The sequence below is a fragment of the Oryx dammah genome, unplaced genomic scaffold (assembly GCF_014754425.2).
Source record: "Oryx dammah isolate SB20612 unplaced genomic scaffold, SCBI_Odam_1.1 HiC_scaffold_12, whole genome shotgun sequence".
NCBI lineage: Eukaryota > Metazoa > Chordata > Mammalia > Artiodactyla > Bovidae > Oryx > Oryx dammah.
The window spans coordinates 50827935-50842187 of NW_024070196.1; the positions used below are offsets into that span (position 1 = coordinate 50827935).

Consider the following 14253-nt stretch of genomic DNA (forward strand, 5'->3'; position numbering starts at 1 on the left):
AATCCTGCCATAGCCTGTTCTTGCACAGTCCGTGAGCTGAAGATGGTTTTACATTTTTAAAGGATTATTCTTTTTAAATGAAGAAAAATATAGTCAAGACCACAACTGGCCCATCACTCCTAAAATATTTACTATTTGGCTCCTTATAGGAAAAGTGTGCTAAGCGCTGGTTTAGAGTGAGGCAGGGCTTGCAGGGGAGTGAAGGGAGGGGTGCGCCCCCTTCAAGAAGGAGCGCTCAGAGCTCTGACCACCGCTAGTACCCTCTCTCCACCCAGGTCTCCAGAGCCAAGCAAGACGTCAGCCCCGGGCAGCGGCGAGGATGGTATCGAACCTGTGTCCCCGCCGGAGGGCATGGTGGAGCCTGGGCATCTGCGGGGCACCATGTACCCGCTGCTGTACCGGGACGGGGAACAGGCAGAGCCCAGGTATCTTCTCAGTGGCCCCTCCCCTTCCTGGGGTGCTCAGGAATACAGCCCTTGCCCACCTGTGGCCTCGGTCCACCGCTGTGCAATTGGGGGCTTGACGAGGGCTTCAGGGTGCAACTGAGGACCTCAGACCTACTAAACAAGGTCGAAACTTGGGAGACCTCCATGGCAACTTCCAGGGTCTTGGGCTGGGGTCTCTCAGCTCAGGCTGGGCCCCTGTTGCCCACACTTGAGGATCTGAGATTTGAAGAGCTACATGTTTTGGACCAAGCTGGGGCCCAGGGTTGGGAGAGAGGCAGAGAAAAAAGCCCCCTCATCTCAGGGGAAGGTGTAATCTGAGCCCATTTGGGGCCCTTTTCTGGGCGTCTGACTGTGGCAGGCAGACAGGTATGGCCCACCAGGATAGCTGGGGTTCTCCAGAGATACCGGAGCCCAAGGATAGGGGATTTCAGAAGACATGGTCCCTGAGAGACTGAGGAAGCAGGCTCGGGGGTGGGGAAAGCATGATTCTGAATTTCTAAGAGAGCTCAGGTGGTGAGCACCCCGTCATCAAGGGTGTGCAAGCTCAGCACCAAGTGAACTGACCTGTGGTGTCTGATCCTTGCAATAGGATGGGCTCCAAGTCTCCAGGCAACACCAGCCAGCCGCCGGCGTTCTTCAGCAAGCTGACCGAGAGCAACTCGGCCATGGTCAAATCTAAGAAACAGGAGATCAATAAGAAGCTGAACACCCACAACCGGAACGAGCCAGAATACAGTAAGAGGCCCACCTCCTCTCCGGGAGAGGGATGACGGGGGTGAGATTGGGGACCAGCACGGCCAGGTGGACCTGCCAACCACCTCTCCTGCTCGCCCGTCACCTCATGTTCAAGGAGCCCAGGGTGGTCTCTCTTTTTGCTCTGGGTATCTGGTGGCACAGAATGCAGTGCCCAGAATGGTGCCCAGCGCACAGGGGGCTGTCAGGGAATATTTGCATGAATGGGCCAGTTCACGCTGGGCACCAGAGATGGGGGTCACGCGTGTCTCCCATTCACAGTTGCCTCACTTTTGTGATTTTCCCGTTTGTATGGTTCCTGGATGTCAGTCCTGGCTCAGCTCCCCACCCCTATTATAATGCACAGCGCCTGTCCCATAACAGATGCTCAGGAGAACCTCTGAGCCGGTAAACCAATGAATGAAGGGTCCTCATATCCCCAGCTTCAAAGAGCTCTTTAGTCGGGGGGAGCTCGAGGGCCTTGCAGAGCCTTTTCTTTTTCTGGGGCTGGCATCGCAACCTTGAAGACAGTCCCTGGCCCAGGCTATTAAGTCCAGAACCTTGTCAAGTACCATGCGCTGGCCAGCGGGTGAGCAGCCCCTGAGAGCTGACTCAGAACACAAAATCTCAGATGTCAGGGCCATCTGGCTATGACCTGTCACCCCATTGATCACCAGGATTGATTTGGCTGACCTGGCTGGCTGGCGGGCATCCCCTTTCCCTCTCACTGCTCCACGCATGTGCCTCCCAGAGCTGTGCGCTCAGTTGAAGAGGATGACCTTCCCCTCTTTGGTCAAGGGTGTATGAGTAGCTCTGTGCTCCCCTCTAGCTGTGCTAGAACCTCCACACAAGCGCTCAGGGTCCATTTGTAGGAGAATCCTATGGACAGAGGAGCCTGAAGGGCTGCAGTCCATGGGGTTGCAAAGAGTCAGACACGACTGAGCAACTTGGCACACACACACACAGGGTAGTCAAGCTTCCAAGACTCGAGACATAGCCAAGTGAGGCGTTAGGTATGGCAGGCTGCCTTTTTAAAAAAAAAAAAATACAGACTCTCAAGTGCTGCCCCAGGTGGTGCTAGTGGTAAAGAATCCACCTGCCAATGCAGGTAGATGTCAAGAGACACGAGTTCGATCCCTGGGTCGGGAGGATCCCTTGGAGGAGGGCATGGCAACCCTCTCTAGTATTGTTGCCAGGAGAGTCCCGTGGACCAAGACTAGCCCTGCTGCATTGCACAAGCTCCCGGCTGGTGCACCTTGCCTAGACCAGACAGGAAAGCGGGGCGGGTGGTGGGGGCATGGGGTGCGGGGGACGGGGCAGATGATTTCCAGGATCCGTGGGCCTGTCGCCCTCACCCTTCTTATCATTCCCCTCCAGATATTGGCCAACCGGGGACAGAGATCTTCAACATGCCCGCCATCACTGGAGCAGGTAACCGTCCATCCCGGGGGCCGCCAGCCCTGTGCCTGTCCCCCCACCCCACCCCCATCACTATGCACCCTGGGGAGGTCACACTGGGTGTCTGGACCCAGGAGGAGACTCGGGAGTGAGGTCATGGAGGTCTCTGAGCCCCACATCGGCTGTAGCCATGGTGACAAGCAGCCTTTCTCAGTTCGAATGTGTCCCCTCCTCTGGTCTAAACAAACCTTGCAGTGGGGATACAGATGCACGTAAAAGGCTGGAGGCAGGGGAGGAGGGAGGCCTGCAATGAGTCTCTAATGGAGTTCAATTTCAAGGCCTCCTGGTACATTTAGGACAGTGTTAGAATCACACACAGCTGTCCAGAAACTTACCTGGCTTGTTTGTTGGGGTCTCAGATGGAGACTCAAGTCTGTGGATGGGGAGTGAGCCTATGTGCTCACATACAGGCTGCCTTTGTTGTCCAGGTGGGCATTTTATATAGATAGAGCATCAGTTTTACTTGAAAATGCTAGCCAGGGGCCTAGGGGAACACTGCAGATGTATTCTGAGAGGAGTGTAAAATCCACACGTGTTTTTAAGCTGAAACTTAAGCATTTTATGATGCATTGGAGGCCCTTGGGCTTGGATCCCCCAGCCTCCAGTAGGGGCCACACTGTGCATTTCTGCTGCCTCTGTAGGGCTGGGTGGGGAAGGGCCTTGTGTCTGGTATGAAACGACTGAGCCCAGAGCAGATGGGGCTGACCCTCTGCCAGAGTGGGAGCATCTTCGGGAGGAACACAGGGGCACATATTGATCTTCTCTGGGGCCATCACAGCTCGGGCTGAGCAAAAGACAACTCTTGGATTTTATCAGGGGGCCACAGGGCCTCTAAATGCTGAGCCTTAGGCAACAGGGAAGAGGCAATCTGGTCGAAACAAGATGGTCAGAAATGGATGTTTTCAGAATGTTTCAAACCTTGACTGAGATGCTGAGACACGCAGGTGCCTGTGTATGTAGAAATTCATGTGCAACAACCAAGATTTATGTGAAAACTTGTATATAAATTAGATTCAACTTTTTTTTTCGAAGTAATGTAATCCAAACAATTTCCCCCAGACCTCAGTCTCTGCTGCTTTAGCTCCTGCTTCAGGACTGGCGGTGGGTCAGCTTCCTGACTAAGCACCAGTCAGACCACGTATCCATGACCTTGGTGTCAGGCTCATCTGTGATTATAGGATGCTAACCTACCGAGGAACCATCATGACCAGTAGCCCTCACATCTTTTTTTTTTCCACTTCCCAGTGTTTTAGTTTGTAGGATCATAAATGCTCTCCCTGCCCCTCCACCCATCCATCACCCCTGTTGGAAAATTTGCTTTTTCTTGATGGACATGGCTTTTTTTATTGAAGTCCTGATGAAACATGGCCAAGACCCAGCTTAAAAAAAAAGTCAAGGGGTCTTGTGGCTGTGAATGAGTTTGAAAGTAAAAAGAAGAGAAAAAGAAAACGTAGACAGCAGATAGTTGCTTTAGAAATGTGATTTTAGAAGCTGCCGTGTCACGAAGTCAGCAGTCCAGTTTACAGATGAGTCAGGGGTCAGCCAGACTTGCTAATCATACAGTTGGCTCAGAGCAAAAGTTTTAAAATTCATGAAAAATTCTGCCTGGTGGCAGGCAGAGAGCTTTGTCGGCGGTTTTTGAAAGCGAAGTCTGGTTTAACAACAACAACAAAAAGTGCCCCAAAGAGGCACATTCCCTGGGGTTTGCAACATTAGTCCCTAGGAAACACGAGAGGGTCAGAAAACTTGTTAAACAGAAAAAAAAGGAGTAACTGGCTTGACTTCGCAGTGGGTGTCTGGAAGGATCCATGGGGGACAACCGTCGATCGGACCACTGTGGGCCGGGGTGGCCGGGCGGGCGCAGCCAGGCCACTGTCTCCAGCTCTGCCCTGACCCTCGCACGCACCGTAACTGCATGGCTGCCACCCTCCCTCACCGTCCGTCTCTGCACCTCTCTCTCCTCGTGGCTCCCTGGGCGGGGAGAAGGCATGGGAGGAGAGTTAGGCCCCAGCTGCGGGGCGGTGGGGGACAGGCGGGGGCTGGGGGCTCCCAGGTGGGGGTGGCCGGAGGACTGTCTGGTCACCTTCCCCCCGTCCCTCTCCAACCCTGGGAACCAAGGAAGGACTCCCCCATGCCCAGCACTGCACTCAGGCTGGGCTTAGTTTCCCTGCAGCCCTTTCCCCTCCATAAGGGGACCTCTGATCCTGCCCTCCACCCCACTCCCTGTTTTTAAGACCACTTGGATTTTAAATAATGACACAGCCCCAGCTGGGGTTAGGGAGCCAGAAGGGGCTTCCGATTCCCCAGAGAGCAGAGTAGAAGTGAGGCTTGGTGGGGGGTGATGAGCATGTAACTTCCCCAAAGCCTACCTCTCCCCCTCACCCGCACCGGGAATCCCTAAGAGTCTCCAGTGACCAAGTCAGAGGGAGGCTTCCCACCCCATCGCCCCATAGGGAAAACCAGGGCGGGCGGGGTAGACAGGGAAACTGAGAATCGTCGCTTTGCCGAAATGTGCTCACTGTGTATTCTCTCTTCTCCTCCCTCTCTCCCTCTGTGCTTCTCTCTCCCTCCCTCCTCTGGCCCCCTCCTGGCCCCTCTGTGTGTGTGTCTCTCTCCCAGGCCTCATGACCTGCAGAAGCCAGGCGGTGCAGGAGCATGCCAGCACCAACATGGGGCTGGAGGCTATTATTAGAAAGGCGCTCATGGGTAAATATGATCAGTGGGAAGAGCACCCGCTCAGCGCCAATGCTTTTAACCCTCTGAATGCCAGTGCCAGCCTGCCCGCTGCTGCTATGCCCATAACCGCTGCTGACGGACGGAGCGAACACGCACTCACCTCGCCAGGTCTGCAGGCCTCCTCCCGCCTCGGCCCTCCAGCCCCGCCCGCCCGCCCGGTCTTTCCCCACCCTGGTGTCATTAATCCTCCCGCCTCCTCCTCCTCCTCCTCCTCCTCCTCCACGGTCCTCTGACCAACGGGCCCCGGGGGGGCGCCCACCCCCAGCTGTGGAGGGTGTGACTTGACTTTTTTGTGTGTGTTTGATGTGGTCCTGGAGTTGGCTAACCCCAAGCTGGGCAGGCACCCCTAGGTGTCCAAGTTGCCCCGGGTCCGCCCTTGCCCACTGGGCACGAAGGAGCTGCCGCTTTTCTAAAACCACTCATGCCGCTGCCCGAGCCCTGCCCCGCCTTCCTCGAACCCTGCTGGACACAGGTCTCCGGATGCCTGCGTCCCGGCCCCTCTTGTGTCTCCTTGGGGGTGATCAGGCTGGAATGAGGACCTCACCTTCTCTGTGTGGATCGAGGGGACCCCTGGGCTCATGGGCAGCCAGGCTGGTGGGCTCTGTGCCTGCGGTGGCCACCATGTGTGTCCACGGCTGGCCCTCAGGCCTGATGGGGAAGAGCCCAGGGTCTGTGTGCCAGACCCAAACTCAGATGAGTTAGGGAAACCACACGGGCCAGCTCACCCTCAGCCCTGGGTCCCGAATCAACACTCCACATATCAGAGCAAGGGCTGGGCAAGGAGAGCGCTTGAACCATTTTTCTAACCTGGACACTGTGGCCCCAGGAAGTTTCTGGACTTAAGGCAAGCCCAGGCCTGGCCTCAGGGCCCCCAGCTTCCCTGCAGCCCGCCAGGCCCCAGCACAGTCCTAGGGCGGTCAGGGTCAAGCCAGAGGCCTGAGGCTTTGTGCTTGGAGTATTAGCCCATAGTGGGCAGATGGGCCTCGGGGCAGCCTGAGGGGGCTTTGCACATAGTTCTATCCACTGCCCTAGTAGAAACCCCTGCACATCCAGGCGCATGGCTGGGTCTGGACATCTGGTTGACCTCTTTGGCTTCCCAGGGGCCCGAGCTGCTGTTCCCCCTCCCCGGGGAGCCCAGGAAGCAGGGATCAGGGCCTCACCCATCCTCCAGTCCCCGCAGCATGAGACCTGTCCTCACAGTCCAACGCGGCCCCTTCCGTGTGTCTCCCTGCAGGTGGCGGCGGGAAGGCCAAAGTCTCCGGCAGACCCAGCAGCCGAAAAGCCAAGTCCCCAGCCCCGGGCCTGGCGTCTGGGGACCGGCCACCCTCCGTCTCCTCGGTGCACTCGGAAGGAGACTGTAACCGCCGGACTCCGCTCACCAACCGCGTGTGGGAGGACCGGCCCTCGTCCGCAGGTGGGCGCCTGGGCTGGGCAAGGGGGCCAGGCCAGCTGCTTGAGCACCTACTGTGTGGTCAGGCCTGTTCTGAGAAAACCCCTCAGGGCCCTGCCCAGCTAAACTCAGGCTCACACAGGGTCAGGACACTTCCTGTAAGGGCCCAGCTGGAGGGCAAGGGTGCAGTTAGAGAGGATGAAGGATTCCGGAAGTGAAGAGAGAAGCTTGTGGGCAGGGACCAGTCCCATGGGTTTGCAGGGGGGTTGCAAGGGAGCTGCCCACCCCCGATTTCTCTTGAGTGTGAGGAGGTCCCTGGCGGAGGTTCAGGAGATCCCTTGGCTGCAGAACAGGCCCCGGGGACAAGGGCAGGAGCAGCGAGGAGGCTCCTGCAGGGCTGGAAGATAGGCTGCTGGGCATGGATGGGATGGGAGTGGTGGCAGGGAGTCCAGGCGGGCAGTTTGAGAACATTCAGGAGATAGAAGGGGCAGCGGAGGCAGGAGGGCAAGTCCCCAGGGTGGCAGGTGGGTGGGGCCCACAGGGAGTGCCTGGCTCACCGAGTTGTCTCTCCCGGTCTCTCCGGCAGGGTCCACCCCGTTCCCCTACAACCCCCTGATCATGCGGCTGCAGGCGGGGGTCATGGCCTCCCCGCCCCCACCCGGACTCCCCGCGGGCAGCGGGCCCCTGGCCGGCCCCCATCATGCCTGGGACGAGGAGCCCAAGCCGCTGCTTTGCTCGCAGTACGAGACGCTGTCCGACAGCGAGTGATGGTCAGAGCGGGGAGGGGGCAGCGAGCAGCTGGAGCAGCGGGTCGAGGAGCGGGCAGCCGCCGACTCCCCACACTGAGGAAGGAGCCCCTGAGTCTGCCTGTGCGCCCATCCATCCGTCCGTCCGTCCGTCCGTCCAGAGCCGGCATCCTTGCCTGTCTAAAGCCTTAACTATGACTCCCGCCCCGGCTGGCCCGCGCAGTGACCTTACTCAGGGGATGTTTACCTGGTGCTCGGGAGGGGAGGGGCCGGGCCGGGCAGGGGGCGCAGCAGGCGTGTGTGGCAGCCACACACGTACAGCCGGGGCGGCCAGGGACCCAAAGCAGGACGACCACCCACCTCCCACGCCACTGCCTCCCCCCTTAACGCATTTGGAACCAAAGTCTAAACTGAGCTCGCAGCCCCCGCACCCCCAGCCCCGTCTGCCCCCAACCCACATCCCGCTTAGCACTCTGGACAGACGGACACGGGCCCTGTCCAGGCCCCAGCACTCTTGTCCGCGGGCCCCAGGGGCTGCCCCAGCTGATGAGACCGTGGGAAACCGAATCAGGCCAGGTGGGCAGGTGACAGGGCCAGGTGCGGCCTGGGGCGAGCGGCTGCTCCGAGGAACTGGACTGTTTGGTTCACGCAGCATTGCCGCAGCGGCGGGAAGGAAAGGCAGGTGTAAATGATATATTGGTTTACAGGGTATATTTTTGATACCTTCAATGAAATAATTCAGATGTTTTAAGCAAGGAAGGACTTACCCAGTATTATTGCTGCTGTGCTTTCGATCTCTGCTTACCGTTCAAGAGGCGTGCGCAGGCCGACAGTCGGTGACCCCATCGTCCACAGGACCAAGGGGGGTGGAGGCTGCTGGTCCCCAAGCCCCCCCTGCGTCCTCCCTTCCTCCCTTCCTTGGGCAGAATGAATTTGATGGGTATTCTGTGACCGCCATCTGCGCACGGCGGTGGCGTCCTATCATTTACACACGTTCTTCTCATTAAAAAGCAAATTATACTCGAGTTACAGAGCCTCCTCCTCTATCTCAGACCCGCAGCCCAGAGAGTGGGCAACACAAAACGCGACGGTGGGAATGTAACCCTGCGGGGACAAGGACACATCCCCTGACTCACGAGACTCGTCCCATCTGCAGATGAATGTTGTTCAATTGCTCAGTCGTGTCCAACTCTTTGCAACCCCATGGACTGCAGCCCTTCAGGCTCCTCTGTCCATAGGTTTCCCTGACCTTTACTATCTATCAGAGCAAACTTATGTCCCTTGAGTCAGGAATGCCATCCAACCATCTCATCCTTTGTGTCCCCTTCTCCTCCTGCCTTCAGTCTTTCCCAGCATCAGGGTTTTTTCCCAGTGAGTCAGCTCCTCTGCAGGCGAGTATTTATACCAACGGTAAGGACGTCAGTGTGCGGACATTGAACCATCACACCCACGGTGGGAGTATTGAATTTTCACCCAAGAGGAGGGTATCGGAAATTAACACCCATGCTGACAGTGTCTGAGACGGCCGTCATCAACTCTGAACTGTTAAGTACCTTAAACGTTGTTGTTCTGGGACTTGGCTGGTGGTCCGGTGGGTAAGAATCCACCTTGTGGCACAGGGGTCAGGGGCTTGATCCCTGGTCGGGAAACTAAGATCTCACGGGCAACTATGCCTGTGTGCAGCAGTGAAGATCCTGTGCGCCCCGACTAAGATGCGGCACAGCCACATAAATAAATACTTTAAAAATTATTCCACCTACACCTCGTTAGAAAACAGACAGATCCTTGGCTTTGAACATGCGGCAGAAGAGGGAACAGCCCTCCCAGCTCGAGTCTTGAGACATCTGGCAACTTGCAGTTTTGGTTGAATGGGTCTCAAGGGCTGTGCTCTCACGACCGCCCTGTTCCTTCAGGAGCGGAGCCAGTGCTTCAAAGAGGCTGCAGTCCTTTGCAGCGGATATGGCGTGCGGGATTGGCGTTCAGGGTGGGGGCCAGAGGAGGAGAGAACCAGAGCTGCTGGAGGGAGGAATTGCCATCCCCAGCCCAACCTTTAACCTGGTGCACCCCATCTCCCCAGGGTGTAAACCAGGGCATGGGGGGAGATCTGCATCCCCAGGGGACTCTGCCCAGCCTCGCTGGCACTACAAGTTTACCCTGTGAACCTTTGCCGTGAAGGGAGTGGGCAGAGGGCTTGAGTCCCACAGGGTGCAGCCTGGCACCTGGGCTGCAGTACTGGTGCTGACAGGCAGGTGGCAGTGTTGGGCCAGCAAAGGGTCTTGTCCTGGGCGGGGCCTCCCTCTGCCTGGGGTGCAGGCCAGCCCCCACCTGGAATCCAGGGTGGGTCAGATTGTGCGGGCCACACCAGCCACCAGGGGTGTCACCCAGGATCCCATGGCTCTTCCCTCAGCTGTAGTCAGAGCAGGGTGATATAGGGGTGGGGGTGGGGGTGAGGGGGTAACAAACTGTCAGCCCACAGGGTCATCTCTGCCAGCCCTCTGTCTCAGGACCTGAGAACTGACACCACCCGGCACCTCTGTATTCTCAGGGCTGGTAGCACAGACCCCACGCCAGGATGTTGGCAGGGCACAGGGAGAACTCAGGTCCTCCTGGTGCCTGCAGAGGGTCCACCCACTCTTCCAGACTCAGCTCCCAAAGGGTTCACCCGACTCCCCTCTGGCTCAGTTTCCTTACTGGCCCATCTTAAAATGGAGCCCAATGCTGTTCACGTTAATTCCCTGGTGGAGTCTGTCTGCAGTGCAGAAGACCTGGGTTTGATCCCTGGGTTGGGAAGATCCCCTAGAGGAGGGTATGGGAACACACTTCAGTGTTGTTGCCTGGAGAATCCCATGGACAGAGGAGCCCGGTAGGCTACAGTCTGTGGGGTCACAAAGAGTTGGACACAACTGAGCAACTAACACCCTCATTCTGTTCCCTGACCCCCATTTCCCTGGAAGACTTTTACACACACTTCAAAACCCAGCTAGGTCATTCCTTCTCTAAAACCCATCATCTCTCCCCGTCTTCTCTCTCTTCTGGGTCTCTGCTAACACACCGCAAGCTACTGGACAGAACCCCTGGAGAGCAAGTCTCTTGCTTTTCTCTTCCTGTCTATTGTTAACCAAGCCCCCTGGTGACTGTTGAGCTGAACTGACACGTGAGGATCAGATTCAGTAGGAAACGAGAATGTGGCCTGTAAAGTAGGGGATGGTTGTCGGCTAGTGTCCCTGTGTCTCAGTGTGGGGTTGGCTAGAATGCAGATTCCTGGGCCCCACCTGGTGGAGATGAATGATTCTCTGGGTTCACAGTGGCGCCTGGGAATCTGTATTCATCCAGCAGCCCAGATGTTCCTGACGTAGATGCTTTGCAGCCCTCCTGATGGCAGGGGTGGTACCCAAGGTTGGAGCTAGAACCCGATCCCTTCAGTTCCTTATGGCCAGGAGGTCTCCAATATGGCCACAGACAGCTCTTCAGAGGAAGGCCCAGCCCACTGGCCTGAAGAGCTGCCATCCACAGGGAAGGCAGGAGTGGGCTGGTCCCCAAGGCACTCAGGTTGGCTCAGGACAAGCCTTCCTGGGCCCAGGTGACTCAGACAAAATGACAACTGACCTGGAACAATCAGGGTGTCTTCCTGGAGGTGGTGGTTCTTGGGGAAGGACGTGCTGAGTGGAAGGAACCTGTGTGGGCAAAGGGTGGGAGGTGAGACCCAGCCGGGGCATTCAGGAGGCCAGGGTGGGTGGACATAGTGTGGGAATTTCTGAGACAGAACAAGCAACACCCAGTAAGATGAGGGGCTGATTTTCTGAAATTGGAGCTCACTGACTTGTGAGGTACTGGGTGCTGAGGGGGAAACAGGCCAGGAAACTCCTGTGGGGCCAGGACAGAGACCCACTGCCTCAGGAAGGGCTCCCATCAAGGGGCCGGGCCACTTACGGGACAGGCAAGAGGGAGGTGGTGTGGCCTGCGAGTATGGATGGACCGTGGGGCCAGCTGCCACCTAATGGCTGTGTGACCCTGGCCAAGCCATTTGAACCCTCTGTGCCTTGGTTTCCCCATCTGTAAAATGGGACAATGATATTGCTGGGAGGAGTAACTCAGAGCTGGGCTGTGTAGTTCTGTAGAGACACAGTTTACCCATCTGAGCAGGAGTTGGTAGGGTAAGGCCAGGAAAAAAGACATGAATGGGTTTGTTAGGAAAGGAAAGAGGGGAGGGAAAACTCCAGGTGGTCCAGGTACAGTGACCCATTTGCATATTACCAGGAAGGGGTGGGACTGACTTGATCGCTGGCAGCTGGTGGGAGCGAGCCCTTAGAAGGACAAGGAGGGCTGCCGAAGGAGAAGTGCCTGTCTTCATGCCTTCTCCGGGAAGCCGGGGAAGGTTCAGCTGTGGCGGTCACAGGACGGGCTGGCTGTCCATCTCACCCTCTGGAGTTTGGCCAGGTCCTACTTCGTCATTAGAATGTCTCACCAGCTACTTCACAGGCTCCTTGGGAGGAGTGAATGCAAGCAAACAAGTGCTGACAGCAGGGTCGGGCGGTCTGCAGACAGCAAAGGCGGTCCGTGTACGTGTCGGCTTCCAGGGCCGCTGCTGGCAGCATCACTAAGGGCGGGCGGGGATGAGACTGCCGACAGGGCACCTGTTTGTAGGTGGGTGGGGGCTGCCGACTTGGATTTGAGGCCTGCGAGTGTGATGAACCCATTGACTGGCTGGCGAGACCACAAAAGAAGCCTAGCGATGTGGGTCAGGATGGGTGTGTGGGGCCAGAGCCGGTCCTCCAACCTGGGAAGTGTTTCTGCGGCTGCGTGAGAGATGGACGCCCTGACCCGCCCCCAGGCTGGTCCCAGCTTGATTCAATTGCAGCCGGAGCTTCACCAGCATGGATTCTCACTGTCCCAGCTGCCAGGGAGCTGAAATCATGTGCCCATTTTGCAGATGTTCAGAGAAGTAAAGCAAGAGACTCTTTCCAGCCACCATGCCCTTCCCATGTCGGTCTTCCCCTCCCAGGGAGTTTAGTGAGCAACCTCTGCCCCCCAAGGGTTTGCCCAGTGCATCTGGATCTGGAGAGTGTTGTGGAGAGGACAGAAGACCAAAGCGCCTTCTGCAGACAGCACCCTGAGCCTCGGTAGTGGGGTCACCAGCCTCCAGGCTCTATTTTGGGGGTAGTAATCCCAAGGGTTGGGACAGGTCCCAGATGAAACGGGCACCACTTTCTGCTGGCCTCCAAGTCTTCTGGGTTCTGAGGACACACAGCTTCTCTAGAGGAAAATCGGGGTGTGCTTGAGGGCCTTATGGCTGCAACCCTTGCACCCCTTACTCCTCCCCTCAGAGTGGGCCTCTTGGAACCCCGGCCATACAAGGAGGCAGGCTGGAGTTCCAAGGTCATCAGAGAACATGGAAGCTGTTTTCATGGTCCAAGGAGATGGTCTTGCTTGATTCTCAGAGGCACAAGTGCTACCCAGGTCCTTGGGGAGGTACTGAGATCGTTAGGGCTGGGGGATGAGGCCTATCGGGGATGACACCTGTGAAAGACAAAGGCAGGAAGCAGGACCTGGCAGGGATCCAGCCTCGATCAACCAAGAGCCAAGACACCTGTCAGAGAGGTCCCGTCCCTGTGCTCTGTGACTGGAAACCATCAGCTAACTACCTGCCCCGGAAGTTGTTTCTTGAACGGCGACCCCTGGGACAACTACGAGGTCACCAGGTTCGTTAGCACCATAATTGCACATGTCAAGAAGCCCAGCCCATTTTTCCTTCCAAGCGGGGAGATCAAAGTTGTGACTGGAAAGTAAATTCAGTTGAACTTGCCTGGCGCCAGCGATGCAACCCCAGCAAGCGTGCATGTCTGCACAAAGCCCCAGCGCTGTGTTTGTGCCCCGTTTGTCCTCCCCAAGCAGCCGAGGCCTCGAGATTTTTTCTCTGGGTGACATGAACTTGTCCCTTGGCCCTGCCCTCCTGCCTTACCGCCCCCACTCCTTGTCAGAGACCATCCTCCTGCAAGGCTGGAGTCCCTGCAAAGACATCAAGCATGCGCACAGTTGCTTCCGTCGTGTCCGACTCTGCTATCCATGGACTGCAGCCCACCAGGCTCTTCTGTCCATGGGATTCTCCAGGCAAGAATACTGGAGTGGGTTGCCATTTCCTTTTCCATGGGATCTTCCCAACCCAGGGATCAAACCTGGGTCTCCTGCATTGCAGGTGAATTCTTTACCCCTGAGCCACTAGGGAAGTCCATTGCAAAGACACCAGCACTCCACTACTCAAAAGAGGACACTATCCTAAGCTGCTGAATGCCCTCCTCGCTCACAATCTGGGGCCCCAGTGGCCCCTCCAAAGACGTGGACCAGATAGATGGGGAGAAGATGTAACACGGTCGAGACCTGCTTTGCAGAGGCAGCACGGGCCCTTCTCCAGGGATACAGCCAGCTCTGGGGGTCTGTGGGTGTTGAGGGCTGGCATACGGTGTGGCAAAGCATGGGAGCATCAAATATTCAGATTGCCGGGACTTTCTTTGGAATCACCCCCAGACCAAGTCCCAGCGTGGGGCCTGGGCCTCTGCATTAATTTCCTAGCTCCTAGGTGGAGCTGGTGCACCCTGAAGCTGTCTATGGGGAAAGGGGTGCTAGCATAGGGCTCTGACCCTTCCGAGTGTCTTCCTGTCCGCTGTGAGCAGCCGGGAGGGACCATGGGCCTGTGAATACCACCCCCTCCCAGGGAATCCAAAGGTCCTGGAAGCACGGAAGAGGGAAC

General features: G+C 57.2%; 1 protein-coding gene across 1 annotated transcript in view; it reads left to right on the forward strand.

Moving 5' to 3' along the window:
• NCOR2 (nuclear receptor corepressor 2) overlaps positions 1-8533 on the forward strand; it is a 189920-nt gene extending 181387 nt beyond the window's left edge. Inside the window, exons 42-47 of the mRNA XM_040251285.1 lie at positions 276-425; positions 1036-1181; positions 2556-2609; positions 5256-5480; positions 6607-6786; positions 7349-8533. Of these exons, the coding sequence (XP_040107219.1) occupies positions 276-425; positions 1036-1181; positions 2556-2609; positions 5256-5480; positions 6607-6786; positions 7349-7530 (937 nt within the window). The 3' untranslated portion in view covers positions 7531-8533. The remainder of the gene's footprint in view (positions 1-275; positions 426-1035; positions 1182-2555; positions 2610-5255; positions 5481-6606; positions 6787-7348) is intronic.
• The last annotated feature ends 5720 nt before the right edge of the window (positions 8534-14253 follow it).